The sequence below is a fragment of the Gekko japonicus genome, unplaced genomic scaffold (genome assembly GCF_001447785.1).
Source record: "Gekko japonicus isolate JY-2015 unplaced genomic scaffold, Gekko_japonicus_V1.1 scaffold459, whole genome shotgun sequence".
NCBI classification, from domain to species: Eukaryota; Metazoa; Chordata; class Lepidosauria; order Squamata; family Gekkonidae; genus Gekko; species Gekko japonicus.
The window spans coordinates 1,364,860-1,386,651 of NW_015173137.1; the positions used below are offsets into that span (position 1 = coordinate 1,364,860).

Consider the following 21,792-nt stretch of genomic DNA (forward strand, 5'->3'; position numbering starts at 1 on the left):
GAGAGCTGCTGCCAGTCAGAGTAGACAATACTGACCTTGATCGACCAAAGGTCTGGATCAGTATAAGGCAGCTTCATGCCACCACATGGGAGTCTGGCCATGCATTAGGGAACAAACAGGATACTGTTGCTGTGAAACAAAATGCTCTTGGCCCAATGGTGAGGGAAAGGCACTTTCTACATGCTTAGATACACATTTATTGTATATTACTGCAATACCTTTTTCTTCAAAAAAAAGGACAAGTAGTTATGCAGGGTTAAAAAAAGGAGGGCAGGGCTATACATGAAAAATACCTGCACAAAACGGAGAAGGAGGAGAGGAGACTGGATTTATACCCTGCCCTTCACTTGGAGCCTCAGAGCGGCTTACAATCACTTTTCTTTCCTCTCCCTACAACAGATACCCCGTGAGGCAGGTGGGGCTGAGAGAGCTCTGAGAGAACTGCTCTTGAGAGAACAGCTCTGAGAAAACTGTTACTGACTCAAGGTCAACCAGCTGGTTGTATGCAGAGGAGTGGGGAATCAAACCCGGTTCTCCCAGATTAGAGTCCGCACTCCTAACCACTATACCAAACTGGCTCTAGATGTTTTTCCTACTTATACAAGTGGACACTCCATTGCTTATATACCACTGTGGCAAAGGTGTGGAGAAAACAGTTCAACAGAAGGGAGAGAGACACCCTCATCTCACCTTTGTAAACCTCCCAGATCACTCCACAAAGCATACTGCCAATCCTGCCCCACACTCACTTGAAGGTGATGATGTTGGGGTGTTTCAGCTTCCGCAGGTGTTTGATATCCGTCTCCTTGAGGTCTCGCACCTTCTTGACAGCCACCTCCTCTCCGTGGAAGCGCCCCAGGAAGACAGCGCCTTGGGCTCCACTGCCTACCCACTGCAGGTCCATGATCTCCTCAAAAGGCACCTCCCACGGGTCTGCATTGGAAGGGAAAGGAAGGGGTAGTCAACAGCTTCTTGGAGGAAGGCAAAGAATGAAGGTCTGATTAGGCAGAGGAGGGGTACTCCTTCCCACAATATTCCAGGGTCTGTAAAATGGAGCTCTTCCACCAGGCCTTTGGAGCCGCCGCCACTGCTAAATATAATCAATAGCTAACAGTGATAGAACAGAGAGCCCTGTGCCCCTGGAATTTTAACAACGGTCCCAATGCCAATCGCTTTTACGCCATCCGAAGGAGATCTGAGAGCCGATCATCTGGAGACAGAACTGAGTATGGCTGCCATTGTTAAACCAAACACAATAACAACAACCAAGGACAATAACACTAGCCAGGGCTCTTTTTGTAGAAAAAGCCCAGCAGGAACTCATTAGCATAATAGGCCACACCCAAGAGCAGGAACTCATTAACATATTGGGCCACACCCCTGACAGCACAGCTCATTAGCACATTAGGCCGCACCCCCATGTTACCAGAAGTGTGCTCATCCAGCCACACCCACCTTTTGCTTCTTATTCTGTTTACCTTGTTTGTTGTCAAAACCCAGGGCTTTTTTGTAGCAGGAACTCCTTTGCATGTTAGGCCACACACCCCTAATGTAGTCAATCCTAATAAGTTTCTGCCGTTGGGTGTGGCCTATTATGCTAATGTGTTCCTGCTGGGCGTGGCCAACTTGGAAGCCAGCCGGAACTCCGTTCCTGTGCGTTCCTGCCCAAAAATAGCCCTGAGTTGGTTGCAATACTGTTTTAATGTGTTTTAATTGTTTTATTGTAATTTATGCATTGTTTTATGTAAGCCGGCCTCAACTGGGAGGGCAGGGTAAAAATCTGACCAAACAAACAAACATATACAAGAGTGAGAAAGGGAGAGAGAGAGAACAAAAGAGAAACAGATTTCCGGTGGTATGTTTGGGTTGGTTTTGGACCTGCAATGCTTTCCCTAGCTCCTTGTTTATTTTTATTTTCTTATTTATTGCATTTATATCCCGCCCTATCCCACGATGGATCTCAGGGTGGCTCACAACAGAGATAAAACAATAAATATGATTAAAAACCAATTAAATGAACAGGATGGCAGCAAATAAACGTAACATCACTCCAGAGCAGCCTCATATGCTTCCTGTTAGGTGTTAGCAGGATAGTAGGGATCTGTAGGCCTACTGTGGGAAGGGGAGGCTGAGATGGTAAAAACATCTGCCACCTCAACCAAACGCCGGGTGGAACAGCTCCGCTTTGCAGGCCCTGCGGATTTGCAGCAAGTCCCACAGAGCCCTGATCTCAATGGGGAGCATGCTCCGCCAGGTGGGGGCCAGGGCAGAAAAGGCCCTGGCCCTGGTTGAGGCTAAGCGGACGTCCTTTGGGCCAGGGACTACTAGTAGCTGCTGTTCAGCAGAGCAAAAGGTTCTCTGTGGCATACATGGAGAGAGACGGTCCCCCCCAAGATCAAAGCAGAAAAAAGCAGAAAAAAGGATGTAGCTGCTGTTCAGCAGAGCAAAAGGCTCTCTGTGGCATACATGGAGCGAGACGGTCCCCCCGTGATCAAAGCAGAAAAAAGCAGAAAAAAGGAAATGCTTCTTTACACAGAGATTGATTAAAATGTGGAATTCACTGCCTGATGACAGAGTGATGGCCACAGGAATAGACAGCTCTAAAAGGGGATTAGATAGATTCATGGAGGATAGGTCTATCAGTGGCTACTAGCCATGGTGACTGAGTGGAACCACCACATTCAGAGGAGCAGGCAACATCAGGGGAAAGTCTCTGTCTCTATGCCCTGTTGTTGGACCTCCAGACAAACTGGTTGGCCACCGTGTGAGACAGGATGCTGGACTAGATGGACCACTGGTCTGATCCAGCAGGGCTCTTCTTATGCTCTCAAAATGCCACTAAGCAACTATGCAGCATTGCTATGAATGCTTCATATGTATGACTCATAGAGGTCTCAGAATCCAGCTTTTTCTTGGGATAGAAATTTGGGTTGAGCTGCGTAGCAGCCAGCTGTGACACAATGGCACCAAGGCTAAGTGATCATTCAGATAATTAAAATTGGCATCTGTTCACAGGAATGGGGGGGGGGAAATCACATCTGCAAGAGAATTCGAAGCTTGGTGCCAGCGTGGCATCATGGTTAGCGTGCTGAACTAGGATCTGGCTAACTCAGCTTAGCCACAGGAACTCATTGAGCGAGCTTGGATTGATGGCTTTCTCTTTCAGCTTCATCTCCCTCACAGGGTTGTTGTTGTCATCTTGAGGAGAAGGCGGAGAGCAGTGGTATAAGCCTCAATGGGCCCCCAGTGGGGAGGACGGCAGGATAATAAATATTGAATCAAATCAACTGTCAGAATGCAATGGGCAGTCTTTCTAGGGGAGGAATCCCCCAACCTTTTTGAGCTGGCCTCTGGAATTCTGACAATGTGGTGGGCACAGCCGCAAAACGGCTGCTGCCTCTTGCCTTACCATTCAAATCGGTGCTCCCCACATTAACCAATCCAAAGGTTAGCCACATTCTGCACCTGCCTGGTGCAAGAGGGCACTGTGCCCACCCTGCATGTACGAACCCAGCTGCAGGCTGTTGCTTTTGAAACAGGTTAAGCCTCTCCCTGGAAAAATCATTTCTAGCTGGGGAAACAATAGGGTGGGGATTGCTCTTGCCCATGCGGTTACTAAAGGTTTGAGGTGACCGGATGGTGCCCAGGTGGCAAAAGAAGAGGAATTTCAGAGGAGGTGGTAAAGGTGGCAGCGGTAGAGGAGGGACTGGGGGGAGCAGCTAAGTTGGGGAGAGGTTGGGGGAGAAGAGAGGGTGCCCAGCCACTATGTAATTACTCCCCTCATCTTCTTTCCCAACTAAGGCTGCATCAATATATAACTTCATTTGCTTATGGTCAACTTTGATTCTTAGCTCTCCCAGTATGCTAACCCTAACGACAAATTTCAGAAGGTCATAATCCCCCACCCCCTTTTGTATCTTGATCACACTGTATAAGATAAGTGCCCTAAGTGCTTGGAGTTGCTTTCCCATGAGTGGCCTCTGATGTGGATCAGAGAACATGTAAACAATACCATCCTGAGCAAAGTTACATCCTTCCAAGCCCAGTGACTTCAACGGGTTTAGAAAGGTGTGATTGCACTGCAACCAGTGTTCCCTCTAAGCTGAGTTGGTGTGAGCTAGCTCACAGTTTTTTAGCATCCAGCTCACACATTTTTGTCTTGGCTCAGGAAGGAGGGCTCCAGAGCAAACTAATTGATGCAGCAGCCCAATCACTCGCTCATGACTTTAATGCCAGTAGCTCACAAAGTAGAATTTTTGCTCACAAGATTCCACAGCTTAGAGGGAACATTGACTGCTGCAACCCTGACCTAGGTGGCCCAGGCTAGCCTGGTCTCATCAAATCTCAGCAACTAAGCAGGGCTGGCCCTGTTAGTGACTGGATGGGAGACCACCAAGGAAATCCAAGGTTGCTACACAGAGCAAGGCAATGGCAAATCACCACTGTTTGTCTCTTGCCTTAAAAACCCTACGGGATTGCCATAAATCAGCCGCCAAACTACGGGATTTTCCACCACAAATTACACTGCACTGGAGATGTCCCCCTTATCACAGGCAGAGCACAACTGCACAGGTCGTAAGCATGGAACTGGTACTCCAATGTTACCCCAGCTGCATCGGATATCTTTAGAAAAGCTATTTCCCTGTGGGTAGTATGCAGGGAGCCAACATCTGAAAAAGGACTCATTACCCATGAGTTTTTTTTTTCAGGAGCACAATAGATTATAGTCTCCTATAGTTTTATGAAATGGCTAAAAGGAACCACGGGAGCTATGGTGCTAGGGAGGCTAACCCTTTTCTCCCGTGGTGTTTTCTTGCTCTGGATGCTCATCCTCCCCTGCAATTTGCATACAAGGAGAAACATACTAGTACCTCTATGATTATATCCTTCTTTCCTCGGTTCTCCATCTCCACTGCTCTTTTCCTCAGCCTCTACCAACCATTCTTTCAAATTCTTCTCTCCCTCACTGCCTGCTTGCACTCTTTCTTCAGCCAGCTAGCCTTTGGGCTCTCTGTTCCTTAGCTTCCCTAGGTCTGGCAAACTCTTCTGTATCTTCAGCCCACCCTTTGAGTTTTGATCCCATCCTAACTGTTAATGTCCCTTTCCCTCACAGGAGATGGACTGCAAATTGTATCATATCCTGAGCACCTGAACATTCCTTCATACCATCACACCAACTCAGCCAATCAGTATCAAAGACTTCCCCATATACAGAAGAACTACACATGGATTCTTGCTGCTTCTTTTTCATTATAAGTATTTGATTCAAATTTGGTAGGTCTACTGGGGGCCAAGCAAAGTTGTTTTGGAGACTATATCTGGGCTGGTTTGACATCCCTGCTCCAAAGTAAAAACCTGCAGAACCACGTGCTACTTCTACCAGTACTTTGCAAGGTTGTACAAATAAGTGTCCTTAGTAAGAATCAGAGAAATGGCCTTTCTCTTCACTACAGTGCCAGGGGAATGCTCGTATGCACCTGAAGTAGCCTCAGATTCACTTCAGTCCAAGCCTCCTTACCTTCAAGAGACAAAACAGACAAACATTCTGGAAGTCTTACGTTAGTGCCTGGTTTAAGTGTGTATCAGTGGAGGTTAGAGAAGGGAGCAATTGTACCTGCTTTCTTCTTTGTTGCTGTGCCGCCTCACGTGGCACATTCATGTAATATTCTAAAATCTACTCCATGTTTTATTAGTTTCAGGGAACCAGAAACTGGAGCAGCTCCAGGTTGGGTTTTAATTATGGATCTATCTAGGCTAAATCTAGGTAAGGTGCTATGAACGCTGCAAGGTCTAATTCTCCTTCCTTTGTTTCATACTGTTAATTCTGAATACGGTTATACTCTGTTGATCTAAGAGAACTCTGCATATTCCTGAGGGACACCATCTTATATATCCTGTGGTGCATTTTGCTTGCGAGGTTCTCCTGTTCCTCAAAGAGGAGCTCTGGAACAAACAGCAGGCAAGATCTTCTGTTAACATGATCAACCGTGTCTATTAAATTTTGGACTGAATCAAACCCATAGTCAGAAAATGAGGGCAAAGGTGGCCAACTCTGTTTGGGGAAAGATTCCTCCACCAGAGATCCATTTTAAGCTGCTCCATGTTTTATGCAGTTTTTATGCTCTTGCAGTTTTTGAATGCTGGGTTTCAATAACTTTTATGATGTTTTATGTTTTTATTATATTTCATAAGCCGCCTCTGAGCCCTATACTGGAGAGGCAGTGCAGAAACTTCCCAAATACATAAATAATAACTACATAAGGGAGCAGCACTGATTTCTCCTGCTTTAGGGATATCTAGATTAGACTACTGCAGTATGTTCTTCATGAGGCTGCCCTTGAAGCATGCATGGAAGTTAGGGTTGCCAAGTCAAAATTTCGCCGGAGCAAGGGACTCCCCGCTGGCGGCTGGAGGGCGGCTGAAGCGCGCACGCGCTGCACGCACATCACCTGGATGCGACGTGATGACGCCGGGCATGCTGGGGGCGGGGCCACAACCATCCAAGGGAAAACCATAGAGTTTTCCCTTGGATGACCGTGGCCCCGCCCCCAGCGTGCCCGGCGTCGTCACGTCAGTTCCGGGTGACACGCACGTCGGGGTGGGGTTCCCCCTGAGGCCCGATCCGCCGCTGGTGGGGAACGGGCCTCTGGGGTGGGGGTTTCCCCGCCCCCCGGGGGGACTTGGCAAGCCTAATGGAAGTTGCAAGTGGTTACAGGGTGCTGTAGATAGAATGATGACTGGGGAAGATTGTAGAGACCACATCACTCCAGTCGTGGTCCTTTTACATTGGCTCCTGATTTGTTTCCAGCCCCAATTCAAGGTACTGATTTTGACCTTTAAAGCCCTATATGGTTTGGGATCAACACACCTTAAGGACCAGCTATTCCCGTATGAACCTACCTGACCACGTCATCCTCTGAGGTCCTGTTTCATGTGCCCAGATGGGTGGCTACAAGAGAGGGCCTTCTTGGTCATGGCACCAAAATTATGGAATCAGGGATAGTGGTTTGTCCCCTTCAGTCCCTGTCTCCTGCCAGCAGGCAAAGACTTTTTTGGTTTGTCTGCCATTCTCTCAATAATTCCTCCTTCCCACCTTGTGTTTTAATTACTGTTTTAAGTGCTTTTAATGCGTATTCTACTTTTATTTATTTTTATGAATCATTTTTATGATACTTTTTATAATGTTTTGCTTGAACTGTTAGCCTCCTTGATAGTCCTGATTAGGCAGAAAGCTGCCATGGAAATTTTGTAAACAACTAAAACATGAATGTCTTCTGACATCAGCAGCCATTCATCCAATTCCCATCCCTGTCTCATTCCTGTTTGCATGCTTAGCGACCAACAAGAAGAGGCAAAGATTGCCCAGATAGGTCGGACTAAAAGGAAAGGCCCCAGAACAGGCATAGAGAGGTGAGCAACAACCAGTGGAGCTGTGGCAGTATCTGGAAACATTTCCCCACAGGATTTCCTACAAGAGGGCTGGATATTTTTGACCCGGGCAATTTGCACATGATAGAGTGATACTGTAATGGCTGGTGATGGGGGGGATGCTGTTGAAGCATTCCCTCTTTCTTCAGCTCAGGTGTGAGATCACAGGTTAAGTGGAGCAGCTTACATTAAATAAGTAGCTACTTAAAACTAACAACGGATTTAAAGGTCAAAAACAGCATTGTGAATTGGGCTCAGAGACAAAGTGGAGACCTGAGCAGATGCTTGAGGACAGGTGTGATATCCTTGGGCTGGCACCTGCTGAGACGCTAAGGGCCCGTCCCCATGAGATGCTGGGAAAGCCATAAGATCTGCCCAGAGTTTTTAAAAATTGAAATAGCAGCTGTGCAGGGAGGGGAAGGAGGTCTAATTCTTCTCCCGCCATGGTTTTGCAAGTCAAAACTAATACACAGAAACATATGATCCAATCTGTTGTTATCCTTTGTGTAAACTTTTGAGTTCTCCAGAACTCTTCATCGGGATGGAGGAGGAGGAGGAGGAGGAGGAAGAAGAAGAAGGCGGTTGAGAATACATCTTTCAAGTCATGGTGTTAGGGCCTCTTTTTCTTCATTCTGTGTGTAGGATGCTTTGTGTGTAGGATGCAGTTCCACAGGGCCTGTAAGACGGAGCTCTTCCGCCAGGCTTTCGCATAGGAGCCGCCACCATTACTGTACCACCACCGAGTTGCCATCTTTGACGGTGGATTCTACCAGGACATGAGCTGGCCCTGGAAAGACGACCAGATGAACTGAAGAACTGGTTATGAAAGGACGACAGTACTATCCGGAACTCATGCTGATGGGTTATGCTGGTTAATGGAACCCCATCTTGGACTGATAAGAGCTTATTCTCTAGAGCACCGGCACTTTGTTTGTGATTGGTTGTTTAATTCTGTTTTTAGTTGTTGAATTATGGCATATGCCTCTTCTGTTAGCCACCCTGAGCCCGTATGGGGAGGGTGGGATATAAATTTAATAAATAAATAAATTAAATTTGCTGACTTCAATTTTTTTTTTTAACATCCAGCCTGATAAAGAACTCTGTAAAACTCAGAGGCTTCCATAAAATGTGTATATATGTATGTGTGTATGTGTATCCCCGACTAGCCTCAATTTGTTAGAGCTTAGAAGCTAAGCTGGGTCAGCCATGGTCAGTACTCGGATGAGAGACCACCAAGGAAGACTAGGGTTGCCATGCAGAGAGAGGAAGGCAATGGCAGAAACCACCTCTGCGCCTCTCCATGATGTGGAGCTTCATGGGGTTGCTTTCCCACTGAAAAACTTTTGAAGCCAACTAAGGAGAGCTTGATGGAGCTGCGGTGGCTCAAGTGGTTAAGACGCTGAACTGCAGGCTGTGGAAGGTTGGTAGTTCAGCGGTTCGAGACCCGGGTGCCGCATGACGGAGTGAGCTCCCGTCTCTAGTTCCAGCTCCTGCCAACCTAGCAGTTCGAAAGCAAGACACTGCAAGTAGATAAATAGGTACCACTTCGGTGGGAAGGTAACAGCGTTCCGTGCGCCTTGGTGTTTAGTTATGCCGGCCACATGACCACGGAAACGTCTTCGGACAGCGCTGGCTCTTCGGCTTTGAAACAGATATGAGCACCGCAACCCTAGATTCAACTGGCTTTCGAGCAAGGGAACTTTTACCTTTAAGGAGAGCTTAAAATAATAAATAACAAGCAAAAACAGGTACAATTACTAAAACCCTTACAACAACAAAACCAAAAGAGCAGAGTATCTCATAGTGGTCCAGATCCCTGTTCCTTAAGGATGTATCCAGTACACCAGATGACACTTGTAATTCATTTATTTATATCATTTATACTCTGCCTTTCTTATCAACAGATCCAAAGTAGTTCCTAAGAATACAATTAAAAACCTCCTCCTAAAAAAGCATTATACTCTACACATCAAAATATGTTAAAAAATGACAGCAGTATTAAAAGTTCAATTGCCAGACTCTCAAAAGGAGGCATCCTTCAGTCAAAAAGCCCTGTGAAACCATTCTGACCTACCTAACATCTGGAAACTCAATAGGGGGGGAGTGTTCCTAGCATGTGCAGGGAGCCCATTCCACCATGCGGGGCCACCACAGAGGATGCTTGAGAATGGGCTGGAGCAGTGTTCCCTCTAAGTTGACTTAGTGTGAGCCAAACTCAATAGGGGGGAGTGTTCCTAGCATGTGCAGGGAGCCCATTCCACCATGCGGGGCCACCAGAGAGGATGCTTGAGAATGGGCTGGAGTTGTCTTAACCTGCCAGCAGATGGGAATGACCAGAAGACCTCGGCAGACGAGAGCTCTGCTGTTACACAGGGATATACCTGTAGAGACACTGAATGGCACTCCTGGTTTCAGCTGTGTCCTGAGAATCAGTCATTTACTTATTTATTTGTGTGGAGATTTAGAGCCTATATTCTTAACCCAAGGGGAGTTCCTTCCTTGTTATAATGTCCTTGGAGGTAGCAGTGCCTTGCAAGATCACAGCCCAAGTAAATTAAAGCACAAGACGTCTGTCAAGTACTTTCTTTCCCGGCCAACATCCAATTTAACTCAAGGGCTGCTGTGGGGACCTGTCATTTGGTCACTTTCCGAGACCACAGCTCGTTCTTACAACCACCATATCCCTTTGATGCCCAACTGGGTACCACTGCCATCTGGCAGGACACCAGTTCTGTTTTAATTATATGGATCCAGTTGTGGTGGAGTAGGAACTGGGAGAAGATGAGGAAGAGGAAGAAGAGGGAGGAAGAGGAAGAAGAAGCGGGGGAGGAGATTGGATTTGTACCCCGCCCTTCACTCAGAGTCTCAGTGCGGCTTTCAATCTCCTTTCCCTTCCCCTCCCCACAACAGACACCCCGTGTGAGGTAGGTGTGGCTGAGAGAGCTCTTTCAAGGACTGCTCTTGAGAAAACAGCTCTGAGAGATCTGTGGCTGATCCAAGGTCACATCAGCAGCTGCATGTGGAGGAGTGGGGAGTCCAACCTGGTTCTCCCAGATTAGAGTTTGCCCTCTTAACCACTACACCAAACCAAACTGGTAGGTTCAAATCCCCAGGTTGAGGACTCAGGTTCAAATCCCTACCCAGCCGTGAGGCTCACTTGGTTACCTTGGACCACCCTCTCTCAGGTTCACCAACCTCACAGGGTTATTGAGAGGACACAATGGGAGGGGAGAACCCTGTATGCCACTTTGAACTCATTGGAGATAGAGCTAAAAATGGATGGACGGATAGATAGATAGATCTCACCTTCCTGTTGTTGCTTGTGTTCAGTAGAATACGCTTTTCCGATCATGGTCCAAACAGGCTTGAGGCAACCAAATAGCCCTTCCAGAAAGCCACTCCCTGTTTGGCAGTGGATGCGTACTTGATCGGCATGGTAACGGGTCGCCCGCACCTCAGGATTCCCGGCTCCAGCTCCTGCTCCCGCTCCACCTCCCCCACCTCCGCCAGCCTCATTCTCGTGTAGCTGCAGCACGCTGTTGGCAAACTGGTCACGTGTCTCCTCGCTGGGCGTGGGGCTGTGTCCTCCGCCGCCCCCGCCGCCGCCATCGATGGGCAACACATCCCGCAATACACATTGCGTAGGGGTCAGGTCCTTTTCAGGGGTGCAGTCGGAGGCATCCGGGTCCAGCTTGCGGAGGGAGCTCTCCGTGAGGATCGTGTTGAAGCTGCCGAAAGATGGGGAAGGTGTGCGGGTCTCGTGCAGGCACGCCATGACGATCTTTGGGTAATGTGCAGCTAGTCCCTATTGGGGGGGGGGGAGAACGAAAAGAGAAAGGAAACTTCATGAATAGGATTACTAAGAGTACGAGGCAGCCGGTGGGATTTGCAGGGCAAGATTTTTTTACTTGTTAATAACGACATCAGAGGGGATTGGATCAAAGCATTAGTTACATTTCTACACGATAATCCTTTCCAGCTGCCGTTTCCTGCAGAAGATCCCCATCTTGCAACGCCAGCCGATCAAGCATAGTGTAGTGGGCAGAGTGTCAGACTAGGATCCAGGAGTCTCAGGCTTGGATCTCCACTTTACCATGGGAGCTTTATTTATTTGTTTAATTTATACCCTGCCCTCCCTGCCAAGTCGGCCTCAGGGTGGCTTACAAATATTTCATAAAAATACAATTAAAACCTATCATTATAAACATATAACATAAAATACCAATCATTTAAAATACGCTGGAACATTATCGAGTAAACAAGAGCAAAGATGATTTATAATATGACTTACGTGGCAGTATAATTTCCATAACTTCACACCAGCTCAGTTTGGTCACTTGTTATGCAGTGGGTATGGGCTGAAGATAGCAATGGTAAGGCCAGGACACAGGCTGGCAAAGGTGGTAAAGCCAGGGCACAGGGACACTTCTCGGTGTATGATGCGGCTCCTTAGTCAAACGCCTGGTGGAAGAGCTCCGTCTTGCAGGCCCTGTGGAACTCTTCCGGAAGCTCATTCCACCAGAATGGAGCCACCACCGAGAAGGCCCTGGCCCTGGTTGTTGCCAGCCTGGCATCCTTAGGGCCTGGAAGGGTTACCTTGCTGGGTTACCTTGGGCCAGCTACTCTCCTCTCTCTGCTTAACCTACCTCACAGGGATGTTGTTGTGAGAAAATGGAGGAGGGTAAAATGACAGTGCAAGCTGCTTTGGGTCCCCATTAAGAATAAAAAGTGGGGCCTAAATAAATAATAGAATCACAGAATTGGAAGGGCCCATATAGGACACCTAGTCCAATACGGGCTCAGCCTAGAGCATCCCTGCCAAGTGTTTGCCCAGCTGCTGCTTAAAGACTGCCAGTGAGGGGGAGCTCACTACCTCCCTAGGTAACTGATTCCACTGTTGAACAACACTTACGGTATGAAGGTTTCCCCTAATATCCAGCCGGTACCTTCCCACCATTAATTTAAACCCACTAGTGTGAGTCCTCTCCTCTGCTGCCAACAGGAACATCTCCCTGCCCTCCTCTAAGTGACAGTCCTTCAAATACTTAAAGAGAGCTATCATGTCCCCCCTCAACCTCCTCTTCTCCAGACTGAACGTTCCCAAGTCCCTCAGCCTTTCCTCATAGTGCTTGGTCTCCAGGCCCCTGATCATCTTCATTACTCTCCTCTGCACAGGCTCCATTCCATCCACATCCTTTTTGAAGTGAGACCTCCAGAACTGCACACAATACTCCAGGTACAGCCTGACCAATGCAGTGTACAGCAGGACTATGACATCTTGTGACTTGTAAGTTATGCCTGTTGATACACCCCAAGACTGCATTAGCCTTTTTTCTCGCTGCATCACACTGGCTGCTCATATTTAACTTACGTCCCACGCATACCCCAAGATCTTGTTCACACACACTGCTACTCAGAAGTGTATCCCCCATCCAGTATGCGTGTTCCACATTTTTGTTACCCAGATGTAGGACTTTGCACTTATCCTTGTTAAATTGCATCTTGTTCACATCTGCCCACTTTTCCAGTGTGTTCAGATCTCGCTGAATCCTATCTCTATCTGATGGTGTGTAGAGACAGAATTCAATGAGATCTGAACACACTGGAAAATACATAGATCGCTGGTCCAGTGGCCACAGCTGGGAACTTTCTGAAACAGACAAGATAAAGATCAGACATCTCAGCCTGTCTATAAAATGTAAATTGCAGGTTCATGAAGCCTTATTTTGCTTTGGGGCTGTGCAGGGAAGGAAGCTGGGGATGGGGGGAGGGTTTAACCCTTCAATATCCAGGATTAAGAAGACTGAAGGGTTCTCATAGATGCCCCAGTCTCCGATTTCAATGAGTTTCCTTACCCTAATACCATGGTCTTCAGTCCATGGATTAGGGCCTTTAAATGGGTCAGCGTCCCACCTGCTGGGTTATAAATCCCCATAGAGCTTCCCCCCCTTTTTTGCTGCTTTGCAAAAGGTCCTTTTCCTAGTGCCCATGCATAGAGAGCAACGTCAAATGAGTTTCCTTACCCTAATGCCATGGTCTTCAGCCCATGGATTAGGGCCTTTAAATGGGTCAGAGTACCACCTGCTGGGTTATAAATCCCCATAGAGCTCCCCCCCCTTTTGCTGCTTTGCAAAAGGTCCTTTTCCTAGTGCCCATGCATAGAGAGCAACGTCCCCCAACCTTTCTGCCTTTCCTTGCCCCCTGTGATGAGAGAAGCAGCAGGAAAGCGAGGTGGAGCCAGTCAGTGGTGGAGAGAATTCCTTTTTAAACACAGACTCTGAGACACCCATCTGTGCTAGATCTCCCTCTTGCCTTTTCTCCTCCCTTGGCCTGGACACTCCCACCTATGTCAATTGGTCCTCCACTGCTCTGAGTGTGATCACAGCATGGGAGGAAAAAACCCACCACCAGTAAGGTCATAATTCTGGTCCTTCCTCTTCCTGTCACATGACCCAAATGATGTGACTGCCCGTCGCATGCAGTCCCAGACTGGTGCCTAGCTGTTAAAAATGGGTCCTCCTGGGTCTAGAATGGATGAAGATCGCCACGCTAGTGGATGAGAACTACTGAGTCGGATGCTGTGATCTGTTACAGAAAGTACTGGTGACTGCAGGTCCTTGTGGCTCTCCCCTCCTCCCAGCAGCTCTTTCCAACCCTGAGAAAGTTGATTCCTTGTAGGGTTGCCAACCTCCAGGTAGTTGCTGGAGATCTCCTGGAACTACAACTGATCTCCAGGTGACAGAGTTCAGTTCACCTGGATGAAATGACCACTTAGGAAGGTGGACTCTATGGCATTACGTCCTACTGAACTCCAAACCCTCCCCTCCAAATCTCCAGGTATTTCCCACCCCAGAGCTGGCGACCCTAATTCCTGAGGTTATGGGTTCCACGTGGAGTAAACAGCCAAATAGGTCAGAAGGCTGCTGTGGGGAGGGGGGGAAAGGGCGAGATAATTCCCTCCTGCCACTTCTGCAAATGGAGCTCTGCTGATGGAAGTGGCAGATGGGAGTCATTTCCCCCACTGCAGCCACCCAGCCTGCACAGCTGTTATGCCACGTGGGTCCCATAATCCATGTGGGTCCTGTAATCCTGGGAAAGTCTGAAATGGCTGCTGAGGGAAGGGAAAAGCCGGGAAGAAGGAGAAGATGATGACGACGATTGCATTTATACCCCGCCCTTCACTCGGAGTCTCAGAGCGGCTTACAAACTCCTTTCCCTTCCCACAACAGACACCCTGTAAAGTAGATGGGGCTGAGAGAGCTCTGAGAGAACTGTCGTTGAGAGAACAGCTCTGACAGAACTATGGCTTGCCCAAGGTCATGCAGCAGCTGCAAGTGGAGGAGTGGGGAATCAAATCCAGTTCTCCCAGATTAAAGTCCTTGTGTGGACACTGCAAGGTCCATGTGCTGGATCCAACTTAATCACCCAACAGAAAGGCAAGCAGAAAAATGCCACGAAGGAAATGGGTTCCCCTTTCCCCACACACAGCTGCTTGGACATCATTAATACACAGCACCAGCTCCTGTGTTCCGGGTGCGTGACCAGTTGGGTGTCTAAATCTGTCCACTGCAGAGTCTGTCCCTATGAAACTGCTTGAAACCGTTCCCTGTCAGCTGTTTCCATGCAGGAGGCCATGAGCATTCAGTGGCTGGCCACACAGAGTAGGCTGTTCTCCCCCACACACACACACACACACCGGCCCCTGCAAATCTTCAGCGTGATGTTTCCTAGACCTTGGAGACCTAGGGCAGAGTTTTTGTCTGGATCAAAATCTTCCCTGCAAAAAGATCTATATGCAAGTTTTCTCAGCTGGCTCCCAGGCCCACAGACAGACATCCTTCATTACGACTGCACAACGGCCCTGTTCAGACTGGCTCCTATTGTCAGTTAGATTGGCCAGTGGTGATCCTCCTGGGATTCCCCCATGCCTGTCCACTGCAACATGGGTTGCATCAGCGAATCTTGGTGCATTCGGCGAATGACGTCACTTGCCTGTATATGGGCAGAGGCTTCAGTGCTGCAAGAGGACCAGACACACACACACACAAATGACAGGGGTAAGCTCCTCCACCTCACATCCACCTTTCATTATTCCTTGCTTTCCTTCCCTCCAGTGCATTCTGACTCTGAGAAAAATTACAGTAGGCATTATGGGACTTACGTTTGCCAGAATTTCTTTTGGGAAAAGGCAGTATACCTGGTGCATTCAAGGACTGTCGCTTCCATAGTGACTGACAGCTAATGTCTGGAATTCTGGGAATTACAGTTCCCAGAATTCATTGGGGAAAGTTTTCCCTGCAAAAAGATCTATCTGCAAATTACAGTTCCCAGAATTCATTGGGGAAATGGAAGAATAAAGAATTTTCTCTGTTCTTAGCTGCCTCCCGCTGCCACTGCATCATTCCCCTGTCACCAGTGCATATAAAATGGGGTCGGATGGAAGAGGGGGGAGGTAGAAATTCTTCTTTAACTCAGATCTTTCACCTGAGCTGCAAAGGAATTTGACAGCTGGGAAGTTCACCTCAAACTATGAGTCAAAGGAATATGAACATCTGCATCTGTATTCAGATTTCATGGTGAATGAGGGTCCGCCATGAACAAGTTTCCTAATAACTTCCTCAGCAAATGCCAGCGGATTTGGGTGGGGGCAGTTCCTGGGGAGGACAGAGTTTGTGGAGGATTTGATGTCACTTCCAGGTGATGCTTCAGTCTGCCTCCTCTAATCTCAAGGGTCTTTACCATCAAGAGTAGGGAAAACTCCTAGAATGTCACTCTGTGGAAACCATTTTCTCTCCCCTTCCTCAATCCCTCAGGAGTGGAAAATTCGGGCTGGAGGTGATAAATCATTCCAGGTGGGCAAATAGGAGGTTTACCCATGAGGCCATTAAGTACTGAGTCTGTAATTACCTAACGGTACCAGTGAATCTCATGCAACTTAAAGAGCAGCTACCAAAACGACACGAAGTTTCTAAATCAGTTACTCCAAAACCAGGGAAACAAAAGTAGTCCTCTAAAAGGGACTTCAATATGAGCAAATTAAAAAGAAAATCTTACCCTCCCCATGAAAGAGATCAGGGGAAAGTAAAAGCAAGCCTGAGGGGGCTACAGCCCCCCCTTCCACAAAATGAGAGCTGGAAAAATGGATTGATTAAGAAGATGGAACTCTTGGCCTGGAACAAATGCAAAGCTTAGTGGAGGGCCAAGAGAAAAATGGAAGATTTTTTTCCTCCAGACAGGGTGCTAAGAAGCTTTAATGTAATATCTTGCACAGGAAGCCAACAAAGAGGGTCTTAAAGTAGCAAGGGGGATTACGTGATCGGAGCGGCAAGCAAGAAAAAGGAGTTGAGCATCTTAGGGCGAAGAGAGACGTAACAAAGAAAAGAGAACTCACAGCATTTCTCTCTGCCTCAGGGTAAGTCCTACATATTCAATTGATTGAGATGGATACATTAAGGGCCACTGAATACTGGACCAGCTGTAAGCCCTGCCCCTTCTTCCAAGCCTGGATCTCATTATGCTAATGGTTTTTAATTTTTAAAAAAATCTGAACTGGACTTTACATACTTACATTAGCTACCTTGTAGACTGTATCACAGGGAGATAAATGTTAAATAAAGAAAAACGCTGTGTACAATTCTTACAATAAAATAATAACAATCACAATAAAACCACTTGTTTTTAAAAAGTGCAAAACTGTTCACAGAATTGGGGTGTGTTGGGTGTCACTGGTCAATAGGGTTGCCAGTGGGAGGCCAGGGGTGGTGGGGATGGCTGCCAGTGATGGCATGACATCACTTCCAAGGAAATCCAGAAGTGACATCACACCTCTCTAGGAATCGCCAAATTCCATTGATTCCTAGAAAGAACTTATGACTCTTCTGGTTTTTCCCTGGAAGTGACGTCAAGCTGTTGGCCTGATGGCCATTAAAAAAAAATATTATCCCACTGCTGCTCCAGGTGGCAGTAGGATTTGGAAGACAGGGACAGGGGATCCCACATCTCTGGTGGGGGCCTACCAGCCCCACTGATCAATCAATGCTAAGCACAGCCAGTTTCTGCTGCAAGTCTGCAGAGCTTTTTCTCTCTTCCAGAGTTTACTATAGCGGAAAGGTAACAGCCCCATAGCCATGGTGCCACAAAAAGGGGCGGTGTCCCAGTAATCATTCGTCACACCCCTCCAATCAGCACTAGTGAAATCTGTCACATGTGACCGGTGGTGTGAAATCTGTCACATATATTTCAAGTGTAAATTTTCTATGTAAAAAAGGAAGGAGTTGAAGTAAAAAGGTGTGAATCCTGTCATAAATCTTCTTCGAAGAGTGAATTCTCTATGCAATTTGGCTAGAACAGAATTAGTTGTTAGCAGGGATGAAGAGTCCTCCTGATTTAAAAAGCCTATGGGGAGGGGAGTAAAATCATGCTGCAGTAAAGCAGAGAGAGAGAGAAAGTAACAAAGGAACGGATAAAAATGGTGTTGTTGCAGACTCAGGGCGGTTCTGCATCTAGCATTCACTCTACATTTTCTCAACTGGGAGAAAAAAATGCAGCTCAAAACCACATTCAGATACCTGGGGCAACACCATACTGACTCCAAAGTCACCCCTGAATGGCCATAAAAAAGCCATAAATCTACGCAGAAGGTACAATAAAATCTGAAGATCAAAGAACTCAAAAGTGGTACGGAGTGTGGAAGCTACCATAACCCCCCCCCCCCATAATCAAAGGAAGTAAAACCAGCATGCAAGGAAGAGGGGAATTTCTGTTCCAACATGGGTTTCGTAAAACAATGGAGAGAAAAGCTTCAGAAGAAAGCAAAGAAAAAGACAGAGAGACAGGACAGTGTTCCACAACAGTCCCATAGAAGCTGCTGGGGAAATTATTTTTGACAGAACAGGAGACAAATAATATGGGATTTGGGCCCAGAGGTAAGTGAGCACAATTTTTCTTTTGCTAATATATGCTACCCTGCAGGAATGTTATTCACAGGGGAAGGTTGTGGTGTTTGCTCTGAAGATGAAAAGTTGCTGGGAAGGGCTCCCTTACCTGAGGGCACCTCAGGGATCATGCCACTGTTGCCTGACCCTGTGTTTGTCTACTTAGAAAAGAATCCTACTCACAGCCTGATCCCTATGCACTTCGTTAACTAATTTTATTTACATTATTTATAGTCTGCCTTACTCGCTGAGACTCAAAATGGATTACGCAGTGTCAGTCAATGAAATCATTCATACGAGACTTCTAATAAACAATGCAATAAGACTAGGACTACATCAATTTGAAACAGAGCAAAAACTTTCATACATGGTGTGTCAAACAATGCAGAAAATACTATTACAAAGGTAGAAAGCAATGCAGTAAGAGCAGGATAATGCATGCAGCAAACCGATACTACATACTATACTGCAATATAGTCCACAGTTTTGTTCGTTTTATAAAACCTCCTTCCTGAACCATTCCATTATCCTGTAGCCCTATTGCCTTCCTTCCTTCCTTCCTTCCTTATCCATCCTTCCTTCCTTCCTTCCTTCCTTCCTTCCTTCCTTCCTTCCTTCCTTTCATTCGATTTCTGTCCCACCCTCCCCATAAACGAGCTCAGGGTGGGTTACAAGGTCATACAGATTCATAACAACAGTAACACATCGATAATTAAAAATATTTTAAAACACTAATAAAACAATCACTGCAAAGCCTCATTTGCTATGCTCCGTTTAGGCTGATCAGAAGCCAACAATTTCAGTAGGGGAGGCCAGAGATGGATTTTGGATTTCTGCCGCCTCAGCCAAAAACCCGGCAGATACAAACCATTCTTGAACCATTCTGTTTTACATAGTCTGCAGAACAACAAAAGGGTGGGAGCTTTCCTGACTTCCTCAGAAAGACCATTCGAAAAAATGGGAGCCATAACAAAATATGCACATGTAGGGGCAGTTGATCCTCTTACTGATTGTTGGGTGACACTATTAGAAGCCTTGAGCTAGTGATTTACAGAGAAAAGAAGGTTGCATTTACAGTTTCTGAAAGCTATGTAGAACAGTTGTTTGGGTGGTCATTTTTATAAAGCTAATACAAAACAGTACTGTAGTCTATGCCACAGTGTATGCTACATAGTCTTGTTTTATCATGTTCTGTCATGCAGTTACAGCATTGTTTTCATTGTTTGTAATTCCATTTTCTGCATTGCTTGACATAGGCCCCAGTCACACGGAGGATTCGCTGTGAGAGAGGCATGAATGTCGGGCTGAGTATATGGGCGCGATCTCATCTGGCAACTGTAGCACACCCATCGCCGACCCGTAGCATCCGCCCGAAGATCTGGAGTTAAAAATTACCTAGGAAAGCCTACTAGCAAATGGTTTGCTATGGGCCGTCGACAGAATACCTACGTGTGATCACTCAAGCACGCTCCTTTCGCCATGTTGACGCGCACCGGAAACACACGCTGACAAACAAACCCCCACTTTGCCACCGCCATATCTGATCGTGTTCTGGCACGTTAAATTGCGCCGGTGCAAAAAGCCACGCCTCCCGTTCTTGTTATCTGGCCTGTGTGACCGGGGCCATAGTATGTCTGATTTTTTAAAACTTTTATAATTGTTGTAATCCTAGCCCTGTTACATTGCTTATTAGATCTCTCATGCTATTTGATTACAATGTTCTATACTATGTAATCCACCTTGACTCTCAAGTAGAAAATTGGTCAATAACCAGGGCTATTTTCGGGCAGGAACGCACAGGAACGGAGTTCCGGCTGGCTCCCGAGCTGGCCACGTTCAGCAAGAACTCATTAGCATAATAGGCCACACCCAACAGCAGAAACTCATTTGGATTGGCTACAATTAGGGGTGTGTGGCCTAACATGCAAAAAGCCCTGGGTTTTGACAACAAACATGGTAAAGAGAATAAGAAGCAAAAGGTGGGTGTGGCTGGATGACCACACTTCTGGTAACATGGGGGTGTGGCTTAATATGGGAATGAGCTGTGCTGTCAGGGGTGTGGCCTAATATGCTAATGAGTTCCTGCTGTTGGGTGTGGCCTATTATGCTAATGAGTTCCTGCTGGGCTTTTTCTACAAAAAAAGCCCTGTAAATAACTAATAAAGTATAAACAAACAAACAAACAATGATGGGGTTGAGCACCACTGTACTCATTTCCCCACCCCCACTCATAAATGTTTTCTGGCGACAGGCCTGGGTACATATGAAGTGAGGGCACTTCCAGACAGTTGCTCTCTAAATGTTTCAACTACCTTCACCTTTAGATACATTGGGAAGTATGCCCTGGCTACTGAATGCTACTGCCATTGCGACTACTGAGGACTTATCTGCTCTCTTTATTTCTGTTCTTTCTTACATTTCCCCCCCTGCTTAATCTGAAACCACTCCTTGTTGCCCCTCCCCCCCAGGGGCTGTTGTAGCATGCAGTTTGCAACTATTTAAGTGTGTGTTTGTTCTTGCTTTATCGTCTGGACTCTGGTGGGGCGTTTTCAGTGGTGGCACCTTGCCTTTGGAATATTCTCCCCCTTTGAGGCTCACTTGGCACCTACCTAACTTCCATTTAGGCACCAGGCAACAACATTCCTTTCTACCCAGGCTTTTAACTAAGGGGGGAGGGGTTTAGAGGAGAAGGAGTCTCTACCTTATGGCATCTCAAAGCAGCTTACAGTTTCCTTCCCTTCCTCTCCCCGCAACAAGCACCTTGTGAGTTAGGTGGGGCTGAGAGAGTTCTGAGAGAACTGTGACTGGCCCAAGGTTATCCAGCAGGCTTCGGGGGGGGGGGGTGAGTGGGGAATCCAGATTAGAGCCTGCCGCTCATAACCCCTGCACCACGCTGGCTCTCAGCTAAGAGGTTTTATCTTTCAAATTGGGTTGCCAGTCTCCAGGTGGTGGCTGGAAATCTCCTGGCATTGGAATTGGACTCCAGGTTACAGAGATCAATTCTCCTGGAGAAAATGGCTGCTTTGGAGGGTGGACTCTTTGGTATTATATCCTGCTGAGGTCCCTCCCCTCCACAAACCCCGCCCTCCTCAGGCTCCACCCCCCAAATCTCCAGGTATTTCCCAAACCAGAGCTGGCAACTCTCAGTTCAAACATTTTATGGTCTGCTTCTGGCCCAAGGATAATTTTGTCGACATCATTTTAGACTGCTTAGTGTGTATTTGAGGCCATAGTAGTCCTGGCTTGTTTTAATGGCGATGGCCTGTTTTTTAATAGTTGTGTTTTAATGGTTTATAAGCTGCCTTGAGCAGGTCTCTGGGGAAGTGGCATCTAAATTCTCTAAAATAAATAAATAAATAATTCATGTGCTAAAATGTTTGCTCACAAGCATCTATTAGCTTATTCTGCATGGTTTATTCGACTGCAGCTA

The 21,792-nt window shown here is 47.0% G+C and overlaps 1 protein-coding gene across 1 annotated transcript in view; it reads right to left on the bottom strand.

Moving 5' to 3' along the window:
• MAP3K12 (mitogen-activated protein kinase kinase kinase 12) overlaps positions 1–11,203 on the bottom strand; it is a 62,051-nt gene extending 50,848 nt beyond the window's left edge. Inside the window, exons 1-2 of the mRNA XM_015422224.1 lie at positions 10,735–11,203; positions 750–933 (exon numbers count right to left, since the gene is read on the bottom strand). Of these exons, the coding sequence (XP_015277710.1) occupies positions 750–933; positions 10,735–11,203 (653 nt within the window). The remainder of the gene's footprint in view (positions 1–749; positions 934–10,734) is intronic.
• Between the last annotated feature and the right edge of the window lie 10,589 nt (positions 11,204–21,792).